The sequence below is a fragment of the Pieris napi genome, chromosome 2, assembly GCF_905475465.1.
Source record: "Pieris napi chromosome 2, ilPieNapi1.2, whole genome shotgun sequence".
Taxonomy (NCBI): Eukaryota; Metazoa; Arthropoda; class Insecta; order Lepidoptera; family Pieridae; genus Pieris; species Pieris napi.
Genome location: NC_062235.1, coordinates 10,725,606 through 10,747,330, shown reverse-complemented (window position 1 = coordinate 10,747,330; position 21,725 = coordinate 10,725,606). Strand labels below are relative to the sequence as shown.

Genomic DNA, 21,725 nt, shown 5'->3' with positions numbered 1-21,725 from the left:
CAATCTTAAACATACATAAAATATATAATATTTACTAAGAATTAAATAAAGTTATAAAATGTATCTACAAACAAAAATTGTAGAAATTCTGTATAAAAAGCAAAATAAATAAATAAAAATAAATTTAAACGTATTTAATTCTAATGTATGTAGACAAAAAAAGATTTTATTCCATAGAATAGATTTTCACAAACAATTATGTGTGATTTGTGAATAAGTGAATTTTGAATAAGTAATAAAGTTGAACTATATAACATTTCATAATCTTTAACGATTTCCTAATATTTATTATATTACATGATTTCTGACTATTAAAATAATTAATCCATGTCATCGTAAAATACTATTGCTAATCAACATCACAAATAACGCCACAATACGGTGAGACTACTATAGGTACTAGAAAACTGTTCAGGCTATTTATCTGTAAGACTGTACATATGTTTAACTGTACTGCGCTGGTGCGCACTATTATTCTCTAGTTCATGAGAAATTCAGATTATTCCAAAATATGACAAATTTTTCGTTATTTAATTCGAGTCCAGGCATGCTAATTTCCTCACGATATTTTCTTTCACAGTATTACATACTAGTTGTACATGAGAAGATTATGTCTCCCTAATTAAATTTATAATCTTTCGGTTGATATGCTACTTCTTATAATATAATCATAATTATATATTATAGGTGTGTAATGAATAAGTACCAATAATAGATATATAATAGTTTATTATTAAAATAAAAATATAAATAATATGTTTATAACTACGGTCTTTTTCATATGATCTCTTTATGCTCAAACCTCAAAAGAGCTACTATTATAGCGACTGATACCCGAAGAATATTTTGCCATTTATGTAGAAAAATCACGAGATACATGTGTTTTATGTGCTACTGTAGTGGGGTGGGTGTATGTATGTGTATTCATTTGTTACATACTAATATATGTAACAAATGTATTTTTACTTTAACAACCTAAGGTGATATGAACATTTGATCAAGGGGTTCAGTCATTAAGTATTTGTTGGAGCTAGAGAGGATTGTCTTCATGTTGTTGTACCAAATAGGTTCCTGCAGGAGATCGGAGACCTGCTTCCAGTTCTGGTTAGCAAATGTGAGGACTTTGTCCGCTGAAATTGTTAATTAATATATACAACGCCATAAAGCCAATTTTAGCATGCACCCAAGCATATTTTATTTCTTTTGAATTTTTTTTTAAATTTTTTAATGTTGAATAAACCACATATAACACACTTGCTGGCACAAAAAGTTTTATTTGAATAAATCGTAAAAACCTAAGGTAAAAAAGGTTTAACTTATTAAAGGCAACGAGATCACTTCATCTTTGTAAATCGAATAATTCTTTAGACATTCATCCAATTATTATAATTTGGTAACTTAAGTTGTTTTTGAGTTTATGTATTAGTAAGCCTTAACTATCAGAAAATGATATAAAAAAAAAAATGTAATGTAATTCATACCCTGATCCTTTTGTCCATTAAAAAGATTTTTGAAGTCGAAAGAAATTGGAGCTGTTGCTTCGTTTTTCTGTTTGAAAGATTTGATGGTGAGATATACTTTCTTATCATCTCCAACCACAGTTTCCAAATCAAGATCGAGGGTTATATGGTATGACTCTGAAAAATTGTAATTAATATTATGGAATACGACCAGCCAGAACTATTAAGAGTCCTACTTTGTGGCGATGTTTTTAGAGGGTAGCGACTAGATAGTTGCCTGCTTGTGTAACCCAAACCTAGGTACATGTTAACGGGACTAACATTAACATTTCAATGAAAATTAATATAAAAGATTTTGAATCCTGCAGATATAATGAGATCTCTTAGATATCGTGAAGAATCGCGAACACATAAACACGTTAAATCAATATCGAGATTTGGCAATGCGACAATCCACTGTTTGTATTAAAACTACTTTCAATAATGTTAACGCAATAATTCTGTATTACTTACTTTATATAATAACAATTTCATATAATTTACCCATGCATTGCAAGTTTTATCAGGTACCTACTAATAAGTTAAAAGCGAAACGCCTGCGTAAAAATGTTAATTATTCTTTTAAAAATTAAAATCCCTGGTAAATAATATTACTATACACGATAGACCAAAGAGTTGTGTACCTGGCTGGTATGAAACAATAAGGTTAGTGATATTTGACATTAATATACATTTTTCAAAAAAAAAAAATCACTTATCACATGAACACATTACAGACTTCATATATAAGTGAACCATTTCATATTATGTAAAATTTCATCCTCAGAACTATTAGTTATATTGAAACATATTATTATTAGGTAATTTTCATATTGTAATATTCACCGGCAGCGATTTTGAAGTCTCCATTTCCCTCAATTGGTAAAGTCATGAGACGTCCAGAGATTTCGTATTTGCCAGTTGTTTCTAGATTCGGACAGTCAAGCTCCTCGTGTAACGTAAGTGCATCTAAGTTCATTCTGGAAATAAGAATAAAATAGGCTGGAGTTTTTCTGCTAAAATGTGTTCGAGCATTGTGAAAATGCATGCGATACAAGACGTGTTTGATATAATCAAAAAGATATGAAACTATTAAGTATGGACCCATGCTAATGCTTACTTAAAATGCCCTAGATTTCAATAATGGAATAATAAAAATAGCATATAGCATAGAGACGGTTCTAAAATATTTATTGCTTGTGTATATTAGAGAGCTCGAGTTCAGACAAATTATCATGTTTGTTAAATCTTAAGGCTTTAAGCCTTAGCCTCGTACGATAAATGTATGCGTTTTATGAGTTTCCCCCTTAACCATGCCTAAGATTGTACCATGCCTAACACATATACTTGTTTTATTTATTTTTGGTAATTTATATTTAAAGAAAAACTTTTTAACCTGATTAAAGTTATGTATTTAAAAGATGTAAAGTTATTGTAAATTTACAATTATTTAACATAATTTTAAATAATTGTAAATTTATAATAATACATAACTTTAATCCGGTTAAAAAGTTTTTTCTTTAAATATGTAAAGGTTATGTCAATAAGAGACAATACTATGTAATTTATATTGTTTTTTTATTGTACAATGGTAACTTAATTATTTAATAACTCACTTCACATTTTTGATAACACACTGCTTGTATCCCGTAGTGATTGTAGAAAAAAGTTTAAATTTAAGATCGGGCATGTCGCCCTCTATCAGGTCAACTTTCAAGGGATCAGATGATTCTACCCCAAGGGTTTGGTTTTCAGAGAAGACCTGAGGTAGGGCTTTGTTAAGGGTCGCCTCAAAACAGTCCATGTCGTTAAGATGGCATGGCGCATACATTTCTGTAAAAAATGGGAATGTATATTTATAATTGTTAAAATATGGCTTGTTTAGCTAACCATTGGTTAAGAGATAAAACTATTTGAAACATATACGCCATATTATACGGAAACAATATTGTAAAACAAGCTTGATTTAGTTTTATACAAAACCTATACTCGGACGTAGCAATGTACAATGTAATCTTAATCTTGTTTAAAAAATTAATACATTTTGTTTTTACGATTTTACAGTATTTTGTCAATAAATTCGACTTTTGTTAATGAAAATATTTCGTGTTTTGATTTACGTCCATATTTGAAACTAAATTGTAATAATCTATTGTATTATATAATTCTAATTTAAGATAATTCAAATGTTGGCGTAAGATAGCTTGATGAATATGTGCTAATTTCTAAGGATAAAACTCGTGGCTTTATTAGTGAAGCCTCACATTGATCCAGGCTTCGATTTCCGGGATACACTAATATATAGTTTTGCATTGGACGTGCTACTCCATTTCAAACACAACAGTTTAATATAGAATTACCCTTAAACATCACAGATTTTATATACGCGTAAAAATTTAAAGTAACCATTCCAAACCTTATCCTTCAATTCCTCAGACTTAATCCACTAAAATCAAATTCAAAGGCTTAACGTGAAAATGCACCAAGTCTTATAAAAAAGTCAACACAAGGTATTAAAAATAAAACTTACCACTTTGAGCGACACTAGCGCACAGTGTCGTTAAAGCTAATATTTCAAAAATCGAAACCATAATGGAATTTATCACAAGTATACTAATGCAGATGTAGCACTGTTCACAATAAAGTACTTCGTTGCATTTATATATTAAATCTTTTGCGGTGATCATTAGATAAAGTAATTAACTTTTATTTTTATTGCTTATAAATGCTAGAAAAATATAATGCTTATAAGTAAAATCTTGAGTGACGCATTATGTAATACCTAATTCAGTGTTGAAGGGAAAAAATAGTTTCGGTTGTCAAGTCAGTGAAACAAATTCAAGCTCCTATTATAGTCTTGTATACTGTACATTTTTAAATGTAACAATTCATTGAGACAACTAAATCATATATTTTTGTGAAATATTTAGATTTGCGTTCTTTGATTTTTCATAGTTTGTCTAGTTATTAAGAAGCATTATAAAAACTTAGCAAATAATTTATATTTTTCTTAAATATTATTTGAATTATACATTTATTATACAAAATATTATTGCGAATTTAATAACCTCTATGAAGCAGCAATTACGTGTGCGTTGAAGCTAAACGGAAATCGTAAAACTGTCGCAAAATTCAAGACTTGAATGAATCGACGTTTAATACTTTAAAATACATTGATTTTTTAACAAATAAAACTGTAATACGTTGCTCATATTTTTTTATACAAATTAATTTTTTATACATAAAAATTAACCAGTTGCTGTGAATGCGCGTACCACATCCGATCCTGCACCAGATTAGCTACTTCTTTCCAGTTTTCGTTCGCGAATTTTTAAATCACGTCAGCTGATAAACAAATATCTTGATATAAATACGTATTTCTTAGCTATAACAATTATTAATCGCTAAATTAATGTTAAGGAAATTAAAAACTTATTTCTTATAACTATTAAAAACTTATATTATATTATTTTGATTCCAATACTGTGTTTTAGCTGTTTTTGGGTTAATAGGTCAACGACCAACATTTTTGTATTAAAAAAAACAAGTGTCAAAGGTCCAGGCCTCAGGTTTGTGTATCTGTTTCGTCATCATATGCCTATTTCTACTATGCAAGTATATTAGCTTTCTTCGCTCTACACCGGACATCAACTTTTTGGGTCTTAGACATACCATCGTGAGGGTATCACGATGATTTCCTTAGACAGAAAGTCTATTGGGGTGCAGACACGGATCGAGTCTGCTACCTAAGGAATGCGATTCGCTGAAGCCACTACAACACTAATTTTAATATTAAAAACATAACCCCATACTTTAAGTCGTTAGTTTGCTAAAGAAAACTTATAAAATAAGGCATAGTATTTCTTGCGCGTCTTGTCTTATATCTTAAACAAACATAAATAAATTTTATCAAGAATAATATTAATTTAATTAATTATAACATGTATAATACAAACAACGATGGTAAAAATGCTGTATAAAAAGCAAAAATAATGTTTATAAAAAAATATTATTTGTTTTTTTTAACTGCAAACCCTATGGCGCATCCCTGTTACAGGTCTTGACTTACAAGGGAGGCTTCAATCTGAATACTATGTACAATAGCTAAACAAGAGCAAACCTCTAGAGTAGCCTCTAAATCCCACAGGTAAAAGCCTCCTCCAAGGAATTCTAGAATGTTCTAGCTTTTGCTATCTGTAAATAATTATTGAATTTAAACTATACACTACATTATAAATTTGTGAAAAGCACGTGTTTATATGTAAAATATAGCATTTACTGTGTTTAAGTCTGCATGATTGGTCATGAGTTCAATTCCCAATGACAATTTATATAAATGAATAGCATTGAAAGCTAATTTTGGATCATGGGGCGTTTGCTGAACTTGCACTAGTATTTAACTTGAAGTCATATCCATCATGTACCACTCACAAAGAAGTCAGTGAGCATCTCATTATAGAATGTTCCATATTTGGAGCCACCACGTGCGATCTGGAGCAAGAAATCGATATAAAGGTTACCAAGCATTTACCAGAAGTATTAAGGAGCTTCAGATCGCAACTGGAAGATTTCTGAATTAAGATAGTGCGTCACTTTTTGCAACAAGCGCGTAGAGGAGGCAAGGCGACGGGCTCCACTCGCCCATGGATATTAAATAGGATAAGTCTATATTATAATATTATTAAGAGGAAAGATTTGATTTTTTGTTTGTTTGAAATGAATGGGCTCCGAAACTACTGGACCGATTTCAATTATTTCACCGTTGGCAAGCTACACTATTCCCGAGTGACATAGGCTATGTTTCATTTTGAAAAAAAATAGGGATGCTGACTAAAACTTGAATAATCTAACCCAAGGTGTATAAAAATAAACAAAAAACTTCCTTCAATCGCGTGCGCTGTGAAAACTATTAATGATAGAAAAAAATGATGTATTTAAATTTTCCAGGATACATCACTATCTATAAAAAATGTCGCGACAGCATGTCTGTATCTTTTATAGTTAAGTCACAATGAGCGTCCTTTTATTAATATTTTTTTATTAAAATACCACCGCTAGAAAAGGCTCTTTTTTCGTACCTAGGTATTGATCCTTATCAAAATAAATACCACCGTTTCACATAAGCTACAATTTAATGGCATAACCACCAAAAAAGCATGGTGGATTGATGTTCTCCTGCCGTTTCTCTTGAATAGTTTACTACTATGTAATATAACAAAAATCTTAGCCACAGCAACGGTTGGCCGAGTCTACTAATTATCAAATTTCTTAATATTTATATACCTCTACATAATATGTGTATAAAATAAGGTCCCGCACCACAAGAGTCCGGGATATTGGGAAATTTATAAAAAAAGGCTAATAAGTAATTTAAATCTAACCTAATTTACTATTAGGGATATTAACATAAGTAAGTATCCAATAACACTAATTACATACATGGAAGACACTCTGTCTTATGTTCAATTTTTCTATCACTTCCCACTGTTTAGCACTTAAGACTAACGTGCACTAATACTATTTCACTAGTTCAAATTGTTTTTATTTTTCTTTCTCATTGGGCCCGTAGTCAAGAAGTGGAAAAGCCTCGACATTCACGTGGTGGTGCAACCGATGTTCGTGGGCTCCAGCAGCCTTTTTATTATTGTGGTGACGTCCTCTAGATTAAGGTTCCGATTTAGGTCGTTATTGAAAATGTACCAGGGAGCATTGACTATTCCCCTGAGCACTTTATTTTGTAATCTATTACAAATATTATCTTCTTAACATATTTAAATAGCTTTTAAACAAATTTAACTTTAAAGTTCATACTGATTATAGGTGCCTACTATTCCAAGTTTCGTATTAACTATTGGAGATTTGCTCACCAGTTTGTGGTATAAAGTTAGATTGTACATTCCTTGTATCTAGACAAGAATTAAGACTATTGTATAAGTTACAAGAAAAATGTTCAGGCTATATATCTGTGAGACTGTAATATATGTTTAACTGTACTTCGCTGGTGCGCACTATTATTCTATAGTTCGTGAAAAATTATATTTATTCCAAAATGTCACAATTCTATTCTTTTTAAATTTGACTGCAGGCATGCTCAATTCCTCACCATGTTTTCCTTCACCGTGTTGCATACTAAATGTACGTGAAAATATTATGACCCCTTATTATATTTATAAACATTCGTTGATATGTATGCTACTTCTAATAATATAATCGTAATTATATATTATAGGTGTGTAATAAATAAGTACCAATGATAGATATATAATAGTTTATTATTCAAATAAAAATATAAATAATATGTTTACAAATATGGTCTTTTTCATTTGCTATTTACTATTATAGCGACTTATAGCCGAAGAATATTTTGTCATTCATGTAGGAAAAACATGCGTTATATGTGCTACTAATGTATGTGTATTCATTTGTTACATATAAATGTATAATATTTTTACTTTAACAACCTAAGGTGATATGAATATTTGATCAAGGGGTTCAGTCATTAAGTATTTGTTGGCGTTAGAAATGATTTTCTTCATGTTGTTGTTCCAAATAGGATCCTGCAGGAGCTCGGAGACCTGCTTCCAGTTCTGGTTTGCAAATGTGAGGGCATTGTCCGCTGAAATTGTTAAGTAATATATACAAGGCCATAAAGCCAGTATTACCATGCACCCTAACCTATTTTATTTACAATAACTCTTTTCAAAAAATTGTAATGTTAAATAAAGGAATACGTATATAACTAGTCGGGCTATAAGTTCAGTTACAAATGAAAACGATTTTTTTTAACTTTTTAATTATTTTTAATTTCGTCTATTATTATACTTCTTTCGATTTGCATTATTTAACACATATTTTCGTGTATTATCAAATTACAATATGGAATGTGATGTTAAAGAAAATTTCGTCGGTCATATTCCAGAAATTTAAAAGCTTGGTACCACGTGCTGTTAGAACTACAAGGGCTGTCACTGCTGTTAAAGCCAGAATTCGTCGAAACCCTATTAGGAAGCAAAAAATCGTATCGCGAGAAATGAAGATTCCTGCTAGGACTCTGTCTCGTATTACAAAACAAGAACTGCATCTCAGTATTTATCGTCGATATATAGGACATGCCCTGAATAAATCTTTACAATTAAAGAGAGTGGATCGATCAAAACGCCTTCTGTCACGATACGCAAGTGAAAAGCACAGAAATATTCTCTTTACCGATGAAAACAAACAAGATTGAAGAACACCACAATAAGCAAAATGATAAAATGTACGCTGACAGTTCTAAAGAATCTGCTCAAGTGGCCGGAAAGGTACAGTGTTGTCATAATCCTATGTCAGTGATAATTTGGTGGGCCATGTCTTATCAAGTAGTCACAAAACGACATTTTTGTGAAAAAGGAGTGAATACTTCAGCCAAAGTGTATCAAGATACAGTATTTTTTTTTATAGAACGGGGGGCAAACGGGCAGGAGGCTCACCTGATGTTAAGTGATACCGCCGCCCATGGACACTCTCAATGCCAGAGGGATCGCGAGTGCGTTGCCGGCCTTTTAAGAATTGGTACGCTCTTTTATGTCTTGGATCATGTTGTGAAATTTCTCAGCAATAAACTTTGAAAAAACCGTGGACTTTCCATTAGGATTATGCACCTAGTCACAAGGCACGAACTACCCAATCCTGGCTTGAAACCAGCGTTCTAAACTTTATATGAACTGAAGACTGGCCCAGACCTTAGATTTTAATGAATATGTAGGTATAAATTTTAATAATATTACATTACTTCATTTCCATTTGTAACATAACTTATGGCTGGACTAGGTATAACACACTTGCTGGCACAAATTTTTTAATTTGAATATATCGTAACAACCAAAGCTAAAAAAGGTTTAACATATTTAAGGCAACGAGATCACATTATCTTTGTAAATCGAATATTTTTTTGGAATCAATCATCCAATTATTATAATTTGGAAATTTAAGTCGTTTTTGAGTATAATTATCAGCAAGCTTTAAATATCAGATACATATATATATTAATAACAGAAAGAGAAATTGTGTGTAATTCATACCCAGATCCTTTTTTCCATTAAAAAGGTTTTTGAAGTCGAAAGAAATTGGAGATGTTGCTTCGTTTTTCTGTTTGAAAGATTTCATGGAGATATATGCTTTGTTGTCACCTCCAACCACAGTTTCCAAATCAAAATCGAGGATGATTTTGTATGTCCCTGAAAAAAGCCAGAACTTTTAAGACCTACTTTGTGGCGATGTTTTTTAGAGGGTAGACTCTAGATGGCCGTTTTCGGAACCATCATTAACTTGTCAATGAAAATTCATAATAAATAATAATTTGACTCCAGCAGATAATAAGAGGTCTTGAAGACTGGCGAACACATAGAAATGTTATATCAATATCTCGACGGAGTTTTACTGTTAATTACAATCAGAATTTGCCATTTTATAGGATTTGGAAATGTGACAATTCACAGTTTTGAAACAACTTTCTATAATGAGCACGCAAGAATACTTAATATATTAACAATATTATATAATTCACCCATGCATTGCAAGTCAGGTACTAATAAGTTAAAAGCTAAGCGCCTGCGTCAAAATGTTAATTATTCTTTAAAATCCCTGGTAAATAATATACACGATAGACCAAAGAGTTGTGTACCTGGCGGGTATCATACAATAAGGTAAGTGAAATTCGACATCAATATACATTTTTCAGAGTTTTTTTTAAATTAAAATAATATCACTTATTACATGAACACCACATACTTTTCATAGAATTTCATTCCATTTCATATTATGTAAAACTTATATCAAAGGAAAGTGAAATTGATTTATGTTATTCTTAGGTATTTTCCGATTGTAATATTCACCGGCAGAGATTTTGAAGTCTCCATTACCCTCAATTGGTACATTCATGAGACGTCCAGAGATTTCGTATTTGCCAGTTGTTTCTAGATTCGGACAGTCAAGCTCCTCGTGTAACGTAAGTGCATCCAAATTCATTCTGAAAATAAGATTAAAATAGGCTGGAGTTTTTCTGCTAAAATGTGTTCGAGCATTGTAAAGATTCATGCGCTACATGTGTTGGATATATTCAAAAAGATATGGAACTATTAAGTATTGACCCATGGTAATGCTTACTAAAGATGCCCTAGATTATTATAATGGAATAATAAAATCATTAAAAGAAACAATTTTAGAAATTGAAATTGTTTTATTTATGTTTTGGTAATTTATATTTTTTTTTATAATACATCGGGTAAACGGGCAGCAGGCCTATGGACACTCATATTGCCAGAAGGCTTGCAAGTGACGAACCCTAAGTCGAATTGGTTCGGAAATACTTCAGTGGACAGCTGGTTCCACACGGTACGCGGCAAAAACTGCTTTAAGTCCGCCACTGCCACAAGAGAGCGTTTTGGAATGAAGGACGTCGAGGTGATACGGATGGCATTTTGCATTCTGCCTTAACGTCCTATCATGAAACTGAGGTATTAAACGTTAATATATACATTTGAAAATAAGTAATAAAACACTTACATCATATTTTTGATATGACACTGCTTGAATCCCGTAGTGATTGGGGAAAAAAACTTAAATTTAATATCGGGCAGATCGCCCTCAATTAGTTCAAGTTTCAAGGGATCAGATGATTCGACCCCAAGGGTTTTGTTTTCAGAGAAGAACTGAGGCAGGGCTTTATTAACGGACTCCTTTAAACAGACATCGTCGTTTATATGGCATGGCGCTAATAATTCTGTAAAAAATGGAATATATAATTATGATTGTTTAAATATTTGTCTTGGTGTAAGGACACTGGTGGTAATAAGACAAAACTACATATACGCCATATTCTACGAAAAAAATATTGTAACACAAGCATGACTTAGTTTTATATAAAATCTCCTATACTCGGACGTAATAATGTATAATGTAACCTTCTCGTTTGAATAATTTTAAATTTAATTTTGTTTTTAAGTTTTTACAGTATTTTGAGAGACCTATATGAATAAATTCGACTATTTTCAATCAAAATATTTTGTATTTTGATTTACGTCCCTATTTAAAACTAAATCGTAATTATCTATTGTATTATAATTCTAATTTAAGATAATTCAAATGTTGGAGTAAGATAGCTTGATGTATGGGTAATTTCCAATGATGAAACTCGTGGCTTTATTGGTGAAGCCTCATATTGATCCAGGTTTCGATTACCGGGATTCACTAATCGCTATAGTTATGTAATGGACGTGCTACTCCATTTCTTACACAACAGTTTAATAAAAGAATACCCTTATAAATCACAGATTTTATGTACGCGTAAAAATTAAATTACTATTCCACACCTTATCCTTCAATTCCTTTGACTTAATCCACTAAAATCAAATTCAAAGGCTTAACGTGAAAATGCTCCAAGTCTTATAAAAAAGTCAACATAAGGTATTAAAAATAAAACTTACCACTTTGAGCGACACTAGCGCACAGTGTAGTTAAAGCTAATATTTCAAAAATCGAAATCATAATGGAATTTATGACAAACTGTATACTAATGCAGATGTAGCACTGTAGTGTTCACAATACAGTACTTCGTTGAATTTATAATACATTTTTCGCGATGATAATTAGATAAAGTAATTAACTTTTATTTTTATTGCTTATAAATGCTTGAAAAATATAATGCTTATAAGTAAAATCTTGAGTGACGCATTATGTATTACCTAATTCAGTGTTGAAGGGAAAAATTTCGGTTGTCAAGTCAGTGAAACAAATTGAAGCTCCTTATATTACTCTTGTATACTGTACATTTTCAAATCTAACAATTCATTGAACAACTTAATCATATATTTTTGTGAAATATTTAGATTTGCGTTCTTTGACTTTTCATAGTTTGTCCAGTTATTAAGAAGCATTATAAAAACTTAACAATTAACTTATATAATATTCTTTAATATAGGCTACATGGCACACATTAGGTATAGTTGAGATTAATTGAAATATTTACACGACACTTCTGAACATCTAAAGAGTAAACAATCGTAATATCCTATTAATCTTTATTTGTTATGATTTCGACATAAGTATTATTTTTAATTTCTATATTTTACAAAATAATATAATACAATCATAATAAGTTACATTAGAAAACCGCTGTGGTTTGTATTAATGTAACCATAGCAGTCTTGTTTAGGAGCGCGACAAATGCATATAAAAGTAGTTTTTTTAATTTACTGTTTACGTTCGTTGGCGTTAGGCAATCTAATAATCATCAATCGTGACTTGTATAATTCTTATGTTACCTTTTACATCACTATTCGCTGTTCATGTATTTGTAAGATTAGCTTTTAAGTTTTTAGTTTGTTATTAATTATTTTTTTGTATTACTTTAGATTAAGGATTCTCCACTTCTCGCACGCATCATGTTTCTTTTTTTAGTTTTTCTCTTAACTAGGGTTGCCTGGAAGAGATCGCTTATTAGCGATAAGGCCGCCCGTTGCATCCCTTATAATTTTTATGTATTGTGTTTCTGTTATTTGCAACGAAGTGTAAATAAATAAACAAAAAGTATACTTAGCGATAATATTAACGTCCCGGAAGTAGGTATTCTTTTAATCCTACCCAACCATCACGCAAATACGCGGCCTTGCCGTTTTTCACCGATGTTCTTGTATGGATGAATTTGCAAGGATGTTAATTTATTAACTTATTTTACCTGAATTTGTTTGTATGGAAAATGGGTTTCTTAATTATTTACATTTTCCTTGTACTTTTACGTTAATATGCACATTGGCACCGATATCCTTTAAATGGAGAAAAATGCCTCGATGTATAATACGTTGTATATATACAGGATATTTTTAAGACTCCTAAAGCTTGGAAGCAACAGGAATCGTAGAACTTTCGCCAAATACGCATTCAAGACTTGATTGAATCGACATTTAATACTTTAAATTACATTGATTTTTTAACAAATAAAACTGTAATACGTTGCTCATATTACTATATAAAAATAAGTCGGGTTTTCCTTCCTGACGCTATATTTCCAGAACGCACGAACTGATTTCCACGGTTTTGCATTCGTTGGAAAGGTCTCGCGCTCCGTGAGCCTTTATAGCCTAGAGAGAAAATTCAGGAAAAATTTCAACAGAAAAGCGGGATCACCAAACGAAATGTTACATAAAACTAAGCCATCTGGTGGCGAAACGGAGTTCGCCGAGTTTGCTAGTTTTTTTATAAAAATTTAATTTTTTTTACATAAAAATTAACCAGTTGCTTTAAATGCGCGTACCACATCCGATCCTGCACCAGATTAGCTATTTCTTTCCAGTTTTCGTTCGCGAATTTGTAAATCACGTCAGCTGAAATAGCTTGATATAAATACGTATTTCTAGCTATAACAATTATTAATGTTAAGGAAATTAAAAACTTATATATATTATTTTGATTCCAATACTGTGTTTTAGCTGTTTTTGGGTTGTTAGGTTAACAACCAACTTTTTTGTATTAAAAAAACAAGTGTCAAACTTTTAGGTCCAGGCCTCAGGTTTCTGTATTTGTTTCGTCATCATATGCCTATTTTTACTATGCAAGTATATTAGCTTTCTTCGCTCTAAACCGGACTTCAACTTTTTGGGTCTTAGACATACCATCGTGAGGGTGTCACGATGATTTCCTTAGACAGAAAGTCTATTGGGGTGCAGACACGGATCGAGCCTAATGCGATTCGCTGAAACCACTACAACACTAATTTTAATATTAAAAACATAACCCCATACTTTAAGTCGTTAGTTTGCTAAAAAAAACTTATAAAATAAGGCATAGAATTTCTTGCGCGTCTTGTCTTATATCTTAAACAAACATAAATAAATTTTATCAAGAATAATATTAATTTAATTAATTATAACATGTATAATACAAACAACGATGGTAAAAATGCTGTATAAAAAGCAAAAATAATGTTTATAAAAAAATATTATTTGTTTTTTTTAACTGCAAACCCTATGGCGCATCCCTGTTACAGGTCTTGACTTACAAGGGAGGCTTCAATCTGAATACTATGTACAATAGCTAAACAAGAGCAAACCTCTAGAGTAGCCTCTAAATCCCACAGGTAAAAGCCTCCTCCAAGGAATTCTAGAATGTTCTAGCTTTTGCTATCTGTAAATAATTATTGAATTTAAACTATACACTACAAAATAAATTTGTGAAAAGCACGTGTATATATGTAAAATATAGCATTTACTGTGTTTAAGTCTGCATGATTGGTCATGAGTTCAATTCCCAATGACAATTTAAATAAATGAATAGCATTGAAAGCTAATTTTGGATCATGGGGCGTTTGCTGAACTTGCACTAGTATTTAACTTGAAGTCAGATCCATCATGTACCCCTCACAAAGAAGTCAGTGATGCATCTCATTATAGAATGTTCCATATTTGGAGCCATCAAGTGCGATCTGGAGCAACAAATCGATATAAAGGTTACCAAGCATTTACCAGAACTATTAAGGAGCTTTAGATCGCAACTGGAAGATTTCTAAATTAAGATAGTGCGTCACTTTTTGCAACAAGAGCGTAGAGGAGGCGAGGCGACGGGCTCCACTCGCCCATGGATATAAAATAGGATTAGTCTATATTATAATATTATTACGAGGAAAGATTTGATTTTTGTTTGTTTGAAATGAATGGGCTCCGAAACTACTGGACCGATTTCAATTCTTTCACCGTTGACAAGCTACAAGTTTCAATTTAAAAAAAAATAGGGATGCTGACTAAAACTTGAATAATCTAACCCAAGGTGTATGAAAAAGAACAAAAAACTTCCTTCAATCGCGTGCGCTGTGAAAACTATTAATGATAGAACAAAATGATGTATTTCAATTTTCCAGGACATATCACTATCTATAAAAAATGTCGCGACAGCATGTCTGTATCTTTTATAGTTACGTCACAATGAGCGTCCTTTTATTAATTTTTTTTTATTAAAATACCACCGCTAGAAAAGGCTCTTTTTTCGTACCTAGGTATTGATCCTTATCGAAATAAATACCAACGTTTCACACAAGCTACAATTTAATGGCATAACCATCAAAAAATCATGGTGGATTGAATAGTTTACACAGCAACGCTTGGCCGAGTCTACTAGTAATATATAAATGTATATCATCAAATTTCTTAATATTTATATACCTCTACTTAATATGTATATAAAATAAGGTCCCGCACCACAAGAGTCCGGGATATTGGGAAATTTATAAAAAAAGGCTAATAACCTAATTTACTATTAGGGATATTAACATAAGTAAGTATCCAATAACACTAATTACATACATGGAAGACACTCTGTCTTATGTTCAATTTTTTATCACTTCCCACTGTTAAGCACTTAAGACTGTCGTGCACTAATACTAATTCACTAGTTCAAATTGTTGTTTTCGTTTTCCTTCTCACAGGGCCCGTAGTGTCAAGAAGTGGAATAGCCTCGACATTCACGTGGTGGTGCAGCCGATGTTCGTGGGCTCCAGCAGTCTTTTTTATTATTGTGGTGACGTCCTCTACATTAAGGTTCCGATGGAAGTCGTTATTGAAAATGTACCAGGGAGCATTGACTATTCCCCTGAGCACTTTATTTAGGAATCAATACGAATTACTGATTTCAAATATTATCTTCTAAACATATTTAAATAACTTTTAAACAAATTTAACTTTAAAGTTCATACTGAGTATAGGTGCCTACTATTCCAAGTTTCGTATTAACTATTGGAGATTTGCTCACCAGGTTGTGGCATAAAGTTAGATTGTACATTCCTTGTATCTAGACAAGAATTAAGACTATTGTATTAGTTACTAGAAAAATGTTCAGGCTATATATATGTGAGACTGTAAATATATGTTTAACTGTACTGTGCTGGTGCGCACTATTATTCTATAGTTCGTGAAAAATTATATTTATTCTAAAATGTCACAATTCTTTTCTTTTTCTTTTCACTAAGAATTTTTTTAAGAAAATCGATATTTTAACGGTACATTCCCAATATATTTACAACAGTATCGTTTTTGTGCGTAGTATTAGTTCTCTTTTAAAGAACAGCGACATTCACAATAGGAATACAAGAAATAAGGGAAAACTTTTCCAGCCGTCTAACAGGTTGCAGAAAATAAATACTTCATTTATGGGCCTAAGTATACGCTGCTATAACATGATTCCTAGTGAAATATTGGAACTGCCTTTAAACAGATTCAAAACACATATCAAAAAACCTTAATGTGTAAAGGTTACTACACAGTCAATGAATACCTGGAAGATAAAAACGCTTGGCAATAGTTCTAATTATATTCTTATAATTTGATTTGTTATCTTTGAAGTGTTATGAATATGTGTGTAATGGTAAATGTGGTAAATCACAGAACAGATTTTTAATTTTTTTTACTTATGTAACTTTAATGACGTTGTGGTTTATGACATTTACCTTTGAATAATTGTAATCTAGAGGGAGGGTAAAACTTGCTGAGTTTCTTGCCCGTTCTTCTCAGAACATAAGGCCTCATGGTAGTTTTGCGAACGGATGGTGTATTCTTGCTCTTTCATGAATTTTGTAAACGATGTTGACATTCATAAGCATGCTCTAAGAAGCATCTAAATTGAATAAACGAATTTTGATTTTTTTGATTTTTTAATTTGACTGCAGGCATGCTCATTTCCTCACCATGTTTTCTTTCACCGTGTTGCATACTAAATGTACATGAAAATATTATGACCCCTTATTATATTTATAAACATTCGTTGATATGTATGCTACTTCTAATAATATAATCCTAATTATATATTATAGGTGTGTAATAAATAAGTACCAATGATAGATATATCATAGTTTATTTTTAAAATAAAAATATAAATTATATGTTTAAAGCCACGGTCTTTTTAATTTGCTATTTACTATTATAGCGACTTATAGCCGAAGAATATTTTGTCATTCATGTAGAAAAAACATGCGTTATATGTGCTACTAATGTATGCGTATTCATTTGTTACATTCTAATATATGTAACAAATGTATTTTTACTTTAACAACCTAAGGTGATATGAACATTTGATCAAGGGGTTCAGTCATTAAGTATTTGTTGGCGTTAGAAATGATTTTCTTCATGTTGTTGTTCCAAATAGGTTCCAGCAGCATATCGGAGACCTGCTTCCAGTTCTGGTTAGCAAATGTGAGGACATTGTCCGCTGAAATTGTTAAGTAATATTTACAAGGCCATAAAGCCAGTATTACCATGCACCCTAAAATTACAAAAACTCTTTTCAAAAAATGTTAAATAAAGGAATACGTATATTACTAGTCTGGCCATAAGTTCAGTTACAAATGAAAACGCATTTTTTTTAACTTTTTAATTATTTTGAATTTCGTCTATTATTTTACTTCCTTCGATTTACGCCATTTCACACATATTTTCGTGTCAATTTCAAATTACAATATGAAATGTGATGTTAAAGAAAATATCGCCAGTCATATTCCAGAAATTTAAAAGCTTTGTACCACGTGCTGTTAGAACTACAAGGGCTGTCACTGCTGTTAAAGCCAGAATTCGTCGAAACCCTATTAGGAAGCAAAAAACTTATCGCGAGAAATGAAGATACCCGCTAGGACTCTGTCTCGTATTATAAAACAAGACCTGCAGCTCAGTATTTATCGTCGATATACAGGACATGACTTAAATTAATCTTTACAATTAAGAGAGTGGATCGATCAAAACGCCTTCTGCCACGATACGCAAGTGAGAAGCACAGAAATATCCTCTTTACCGATGAAAAAAAATTCACGATTGAAGAACTCTATAATAAGCAGAATGATAAAATGTATGCTGATAGTTCTAAAGAATCTGCTCAAGTGGTCGGAAAGGTTCAGTGTTGTCATAATCCTGCGTCAGTGATAGTTTGGTGGGCCATGTCAAGGAGTCACAAAACGACATTTTTGTAAAAAGGAGGTAATACTTCAGCCAAAGTGTATCAAGATACAGTCTTTATTTTTTTTTATAGAACTGGGGGCAAACGGGCAGGAGGCTCACCTGGTGTTAAGTGATACCGCCGCCCATGGACACTCTCAATGCCAGAGGGCTCGCGAGTGCGTTGCCGGCCTTTTAAGAATTGGTACGCTCTTTTAAGTCTTGGATTATGCACCTGGTCACAAGGCACGAATTACCCAATCCTGACTTGAAACCAGCGTTCTAAACTTTATATGAATTGAAGACTGGCCCAGACCTTAGATTTTAATGAATATGTAGGTATAAATTTTAATAATATTACATTACTTCATTTCACTTCATAACACACTTGCTGGCACAATTTTTTTAATTTGAATATATCGTAACAACCAAAGCTAAAAAAGGTTTATCATATTTAAGGCAACGAGATTACATTATCTTTGTAAATCGAATATTTTTTTGGAATCAATCATCCAATTATTATAATTTGGAAATTTAAGTCGTTTTTGAGTATAATTATCAGCAAGCTTTAAATATCAGATAAATATATATATTAATAATAGAAAGAGAAATTGTATGTAATTCATACCCAGATCCTTTTGTCCATTAAAAAGGTTTTTGAAGTCGAAAGAAATTGGAGATGTTGCTTCGTTTTTCTGTTTGTAGGATTTCAAGGAGAGATATGCTTTTTTGTCATCTCCAACCACAGTTTCCAAATCATAATCGAGGATGATATTTAATGACCCTGATAAATAGTATTTTATTATTACGAAATACGACTAGCCAGAACTTTTAAGAGTCCTACTTTGTGGCGATGTTTTTAGAGGGTAGACTCTAGATGGCCGTTATCGGAACCATGACAAGTTAAGTCAATGAAAATTCATAATAAATAATAATTTGACTCCTGCAGATATAATAAGATCTCATAGAGATCGTGAAGACTCGCGAACACATAGAAATGTTATATCAATCTCTCGACGGAGTTTTACTGTTAATTACAATCAGAATTTGCCATTTTATAGGATTTGGCAATGTGACAATTCACAGTTTTGGAACAACTTTCTATAATGAGCACGCAAGAATACTTAATATATTAACAATATCATATAATTGCAAGTTTTATCAGGTACTAATAAGTTAAAAGTTAAACGCCTGCGTAAACATGTTAATTATTCTTTAAAATCCCAGGTAAATAATATTGCTATCGCCACGATAGACCAAAGAGTTGTGCACCTGGCTGGTACCATACAATGAGGTAAGTGAAATTTGACATCAATATATATTTTTGAGAGTTTTTTTTTAATTAAAATAATATCACTTATTACATGAACACCACACTTTTCATAGAATTGTAGTGTGTAAAAGACGTAAATCATTTCATATTATGTAAAACTTATATCAAAGGAAAGTGAAATTGATTTATGTTATTCTTAGGTATTTTCCGATTGTAATATTCACCGGCAGAGATTTTGAAGTCTCCATTACCCTCAATTGGTATAGTCATGAGTCGTCATGCACCTGGCACTCATATTGCCAGAAGGCTCGCAAGTGCATTGACAGCCTTTTAAAAATTGGTACGCTCTTTTCTGGACGAACCCTAAGTCGAATTGGTTCGGAAATACTTCAGTGGGCAGCTGGTTCCACATAATAGTGGTACGCGGCAAAAACTGCCTTAAGAAACGCTCTCTTGTGGAATGAAGGACGTCGAGGATAGCATTTTGCATTCTGCCTTGACGTCCTATCATGAAACTAAGGTATTAAACGTTAATATATACATTTGAAAATAAGTAATAAAACACTTACATCATATTTTTGACATGACACTGCTTGTATCCCGTAGTGATTGGGGAAAAAAACTTAAATTTAATATCGGGCATGTCGCCCTCAATTAGGTCAAGTTTCAAGGGATCAGATGATTCGATCCCAAGAGCTTTGTTTTCAGACATAAACTGAGGCAGGGCTTTGTTAGCGGACTCCTTGAAACAGACATCGTCGTTAATATGGCATGGCGCTAATAATTCTGAAAAAATGGAATATATAAGTATGATTGTTTAAATATTTGTCTGGGTGTAAGGACACTGATGGTAATTAGACAAAACTACGCCATATTCTACGAAAAAAATATTGTAACACAAGCATGATTTAGTTTTATATAAAATCTCCTATACTCGGACGTAATAATGTATAATATAACCTTCTCGTTTGAATAATTTTAAATTTCATTTTATTTTTAAGTTTTTACAGTATTTTGAGAGACCTACCTATATGAATAAATTCGACTATTTTCAATCAAAATATTTTGGATTTTGATTTACGTCCCTATTTAAAACTAAATCGTAATTATCTATTGTATTATAATTCTAATTTAAGATAATTCAAATGTTGAAGTAAGATAGCTTGATGAATGGGTAATTTCCAATGATGAAACTCGTGGCTTTATTGGTGAAGCCTCGTATTGATCCAGGTTTCGATTACCGGGATTCACTAATCGCTATAATTATGTAATGAATCATTTCTTACACAACAGTTTAATAAAAGAATACCCTTATAAATCACAGATTTTATGTACGCGTAAAAATTTAAAGTTACCATTCCACACCTTATCCTTCAATTCCTTTAACTTAATCCACTAAAATCAAATTCAAAGGCTTAACGTGAAAATGCTCCAAGTCTTATAAAAAGTCAACATAAGGTATTAAAAATAAAACTTACCACTTTGAGCGACACTAGCGCACAGTGTAGTTAAAGCTAATATTTCAAAAATCGAAAACATAATGGAATTTTTGACAAGTATACTATTCCAGATGTAGCACTGTAGTGTTCACAATACAGTACTTCGTTGAATTTATAATAAATTTTTCGCGATGATAATTAAATAAAGTAATTAACTTTTATTTTTATTGCTTATAAATACTAAAAAAAAAATTTAAGGCTTATAAGTAAAATCTTGAGTGACGCATTATGTATTACCTAATTCAGTGTTGAAGGGAAAAAATAGTTTCGGTTGTCAAGTTAGTGAAACAAATTGAAGCTCCTTATATTACTCTCATTTTCAAATCTTACAATTCATTGGGACAACTTAATCATATATTTTTGTGAAATATTTAGATTTGCGTTCTTTGACTTTTCATAGTTTGTCCAGTTATTAAGAACCATTATAAAAACTTAACAATTAACTTATATAATATTATTTAATATAGGCTACATTGCACACATTAGGTATAGTTGAGATTAGTAGTTTTAT

General features: G+C 31.6%; 2 protein-coding genes and 1 long non-coding RNA gene across 4 annotated transcripts; all 3 read right to left on the bottom strand.

The window, feature by feature from the left end:
- Window positions 1-709: 709 nt before the first annotated feature.
- Window positions 710-4,162, bottom strand: LOC125058336 (circadian clock-controlled protein daywake-like). The gene is made up of 5 exons (XM_047662413.1): window positions 4,030-4,162; window positions 3,116-3,332; window positions 2,346-2,479; window positions 1,482-1,637; window positions 710-1,130 (listed from the first exon to the last, which is right to left on the bottom strand). The coding sequence occupies exons 1-5, from the start codon at window positions 4,088-4,090 to the stop codon at window positions 976-978; spliced, it is 723 nt and encodes a 240-aa protein (XP_047518369.1). The 5' UTR covers window positions 4,091-4,162; the 3' UTR covers window positions 710-975.
- A 3,591-nt stretch (window positions 4,163-7,753) lies between these two features.
- Window positions 7,754-21,305, bottom strand: LOC125058385 (circadian clock-controlled protein daywake-like). 2 transcript variants are annotated; one of them, XM_047662473.1, is made up of 5 exons: window positions 21,194-21,305; window positions 20,285-20,501; window positions 10,373-10,506; window positions 9,560-9,715; window positions 7,754-8,115 (listed from the first exon to the last, which is right to left on the bottom strand). In XM_047662473.1, the coding sequence occupies exons 1-5, from the start codon at window positions 21,252-21,254 to the stop codon at window positions 7,961-7,963; spliced, it is 723 nt and encodes a 240-aa protein (XP_047518429.1). In that variant the 5' UTR covers window positions 21,255-21,305; the 3' UTR covers window positions 7,754-7,960. The 2 variants fall into 2 exon arrangements, with proteins under 2 accessions (XP_047518429.1, XP_047518420.1); XM_047662464.1 differs by lacking the exons at window positions 20,285-20,501; window positions 21,194-21,305 and adding exons at window positions 11,043-11,259; window positions 11,963-12,072.
- Window positions 17,556-19,221, bottom strand: LOC125058441. The gene is made up of 2 exons (XR_007118406.1): window positions 19,071-19,221; window positions 17,556-17,726 (listed from the first exon to the last, which is right to left on the bottom strand). It is a non-coding gene; the product is annotated as an uncharacterized LOC125058441 (long non-coding RNA).
- Window positions 21,306-21,725: the final 420 nt, after the last annotated feature.

Excerpts from the sequence above, each read along its gene's own strand:
- LOC125058336 (XM_047662413.1), bottom strand. The coding sequence starts at position 4,090 with ATGGTTTCGATTTTTGAAATATTAGCTTTAACGACACTGTGCGCTAGT. Across the intron at positions 1,638-2,345 it reads AGACTTCAAAATCGCTGCCG|AGTCATACCATATAACCCTC; the intron begins GTGAATATTACA and ends ACAATTTTTCAG. Across the intron at positions 1,131-1,481 it reads TAATGGACAAAAGGATCAGG|CGGACAAAGTCCTCACATTT; the intron begins GTATGAATTACA and ends TAACAATTTCAG.
- LOC125058385 (XM_047662473.1), bottom strand. The coding sequence starts at position 21,254 with ATGTTTTCGATTTTTGAAATATTAGCTTTAACTACACTGTGCGCTAGT. Across the intron at positions 9,716-10,372 it reads AGACTTCAAAATCTCTGCCG|GGACATACAAAATCATCCTC; the intron begins GTGAATATTACA and ends GGCTTTTTTCAG. Across the intron at positions 8,116-9,559 it reads TAATGGAAAAAAGGATCTGG|CGGACAATGCCCTCACATTT; the intron begins GTATGAATTACA and ends TAACAATTTCAG.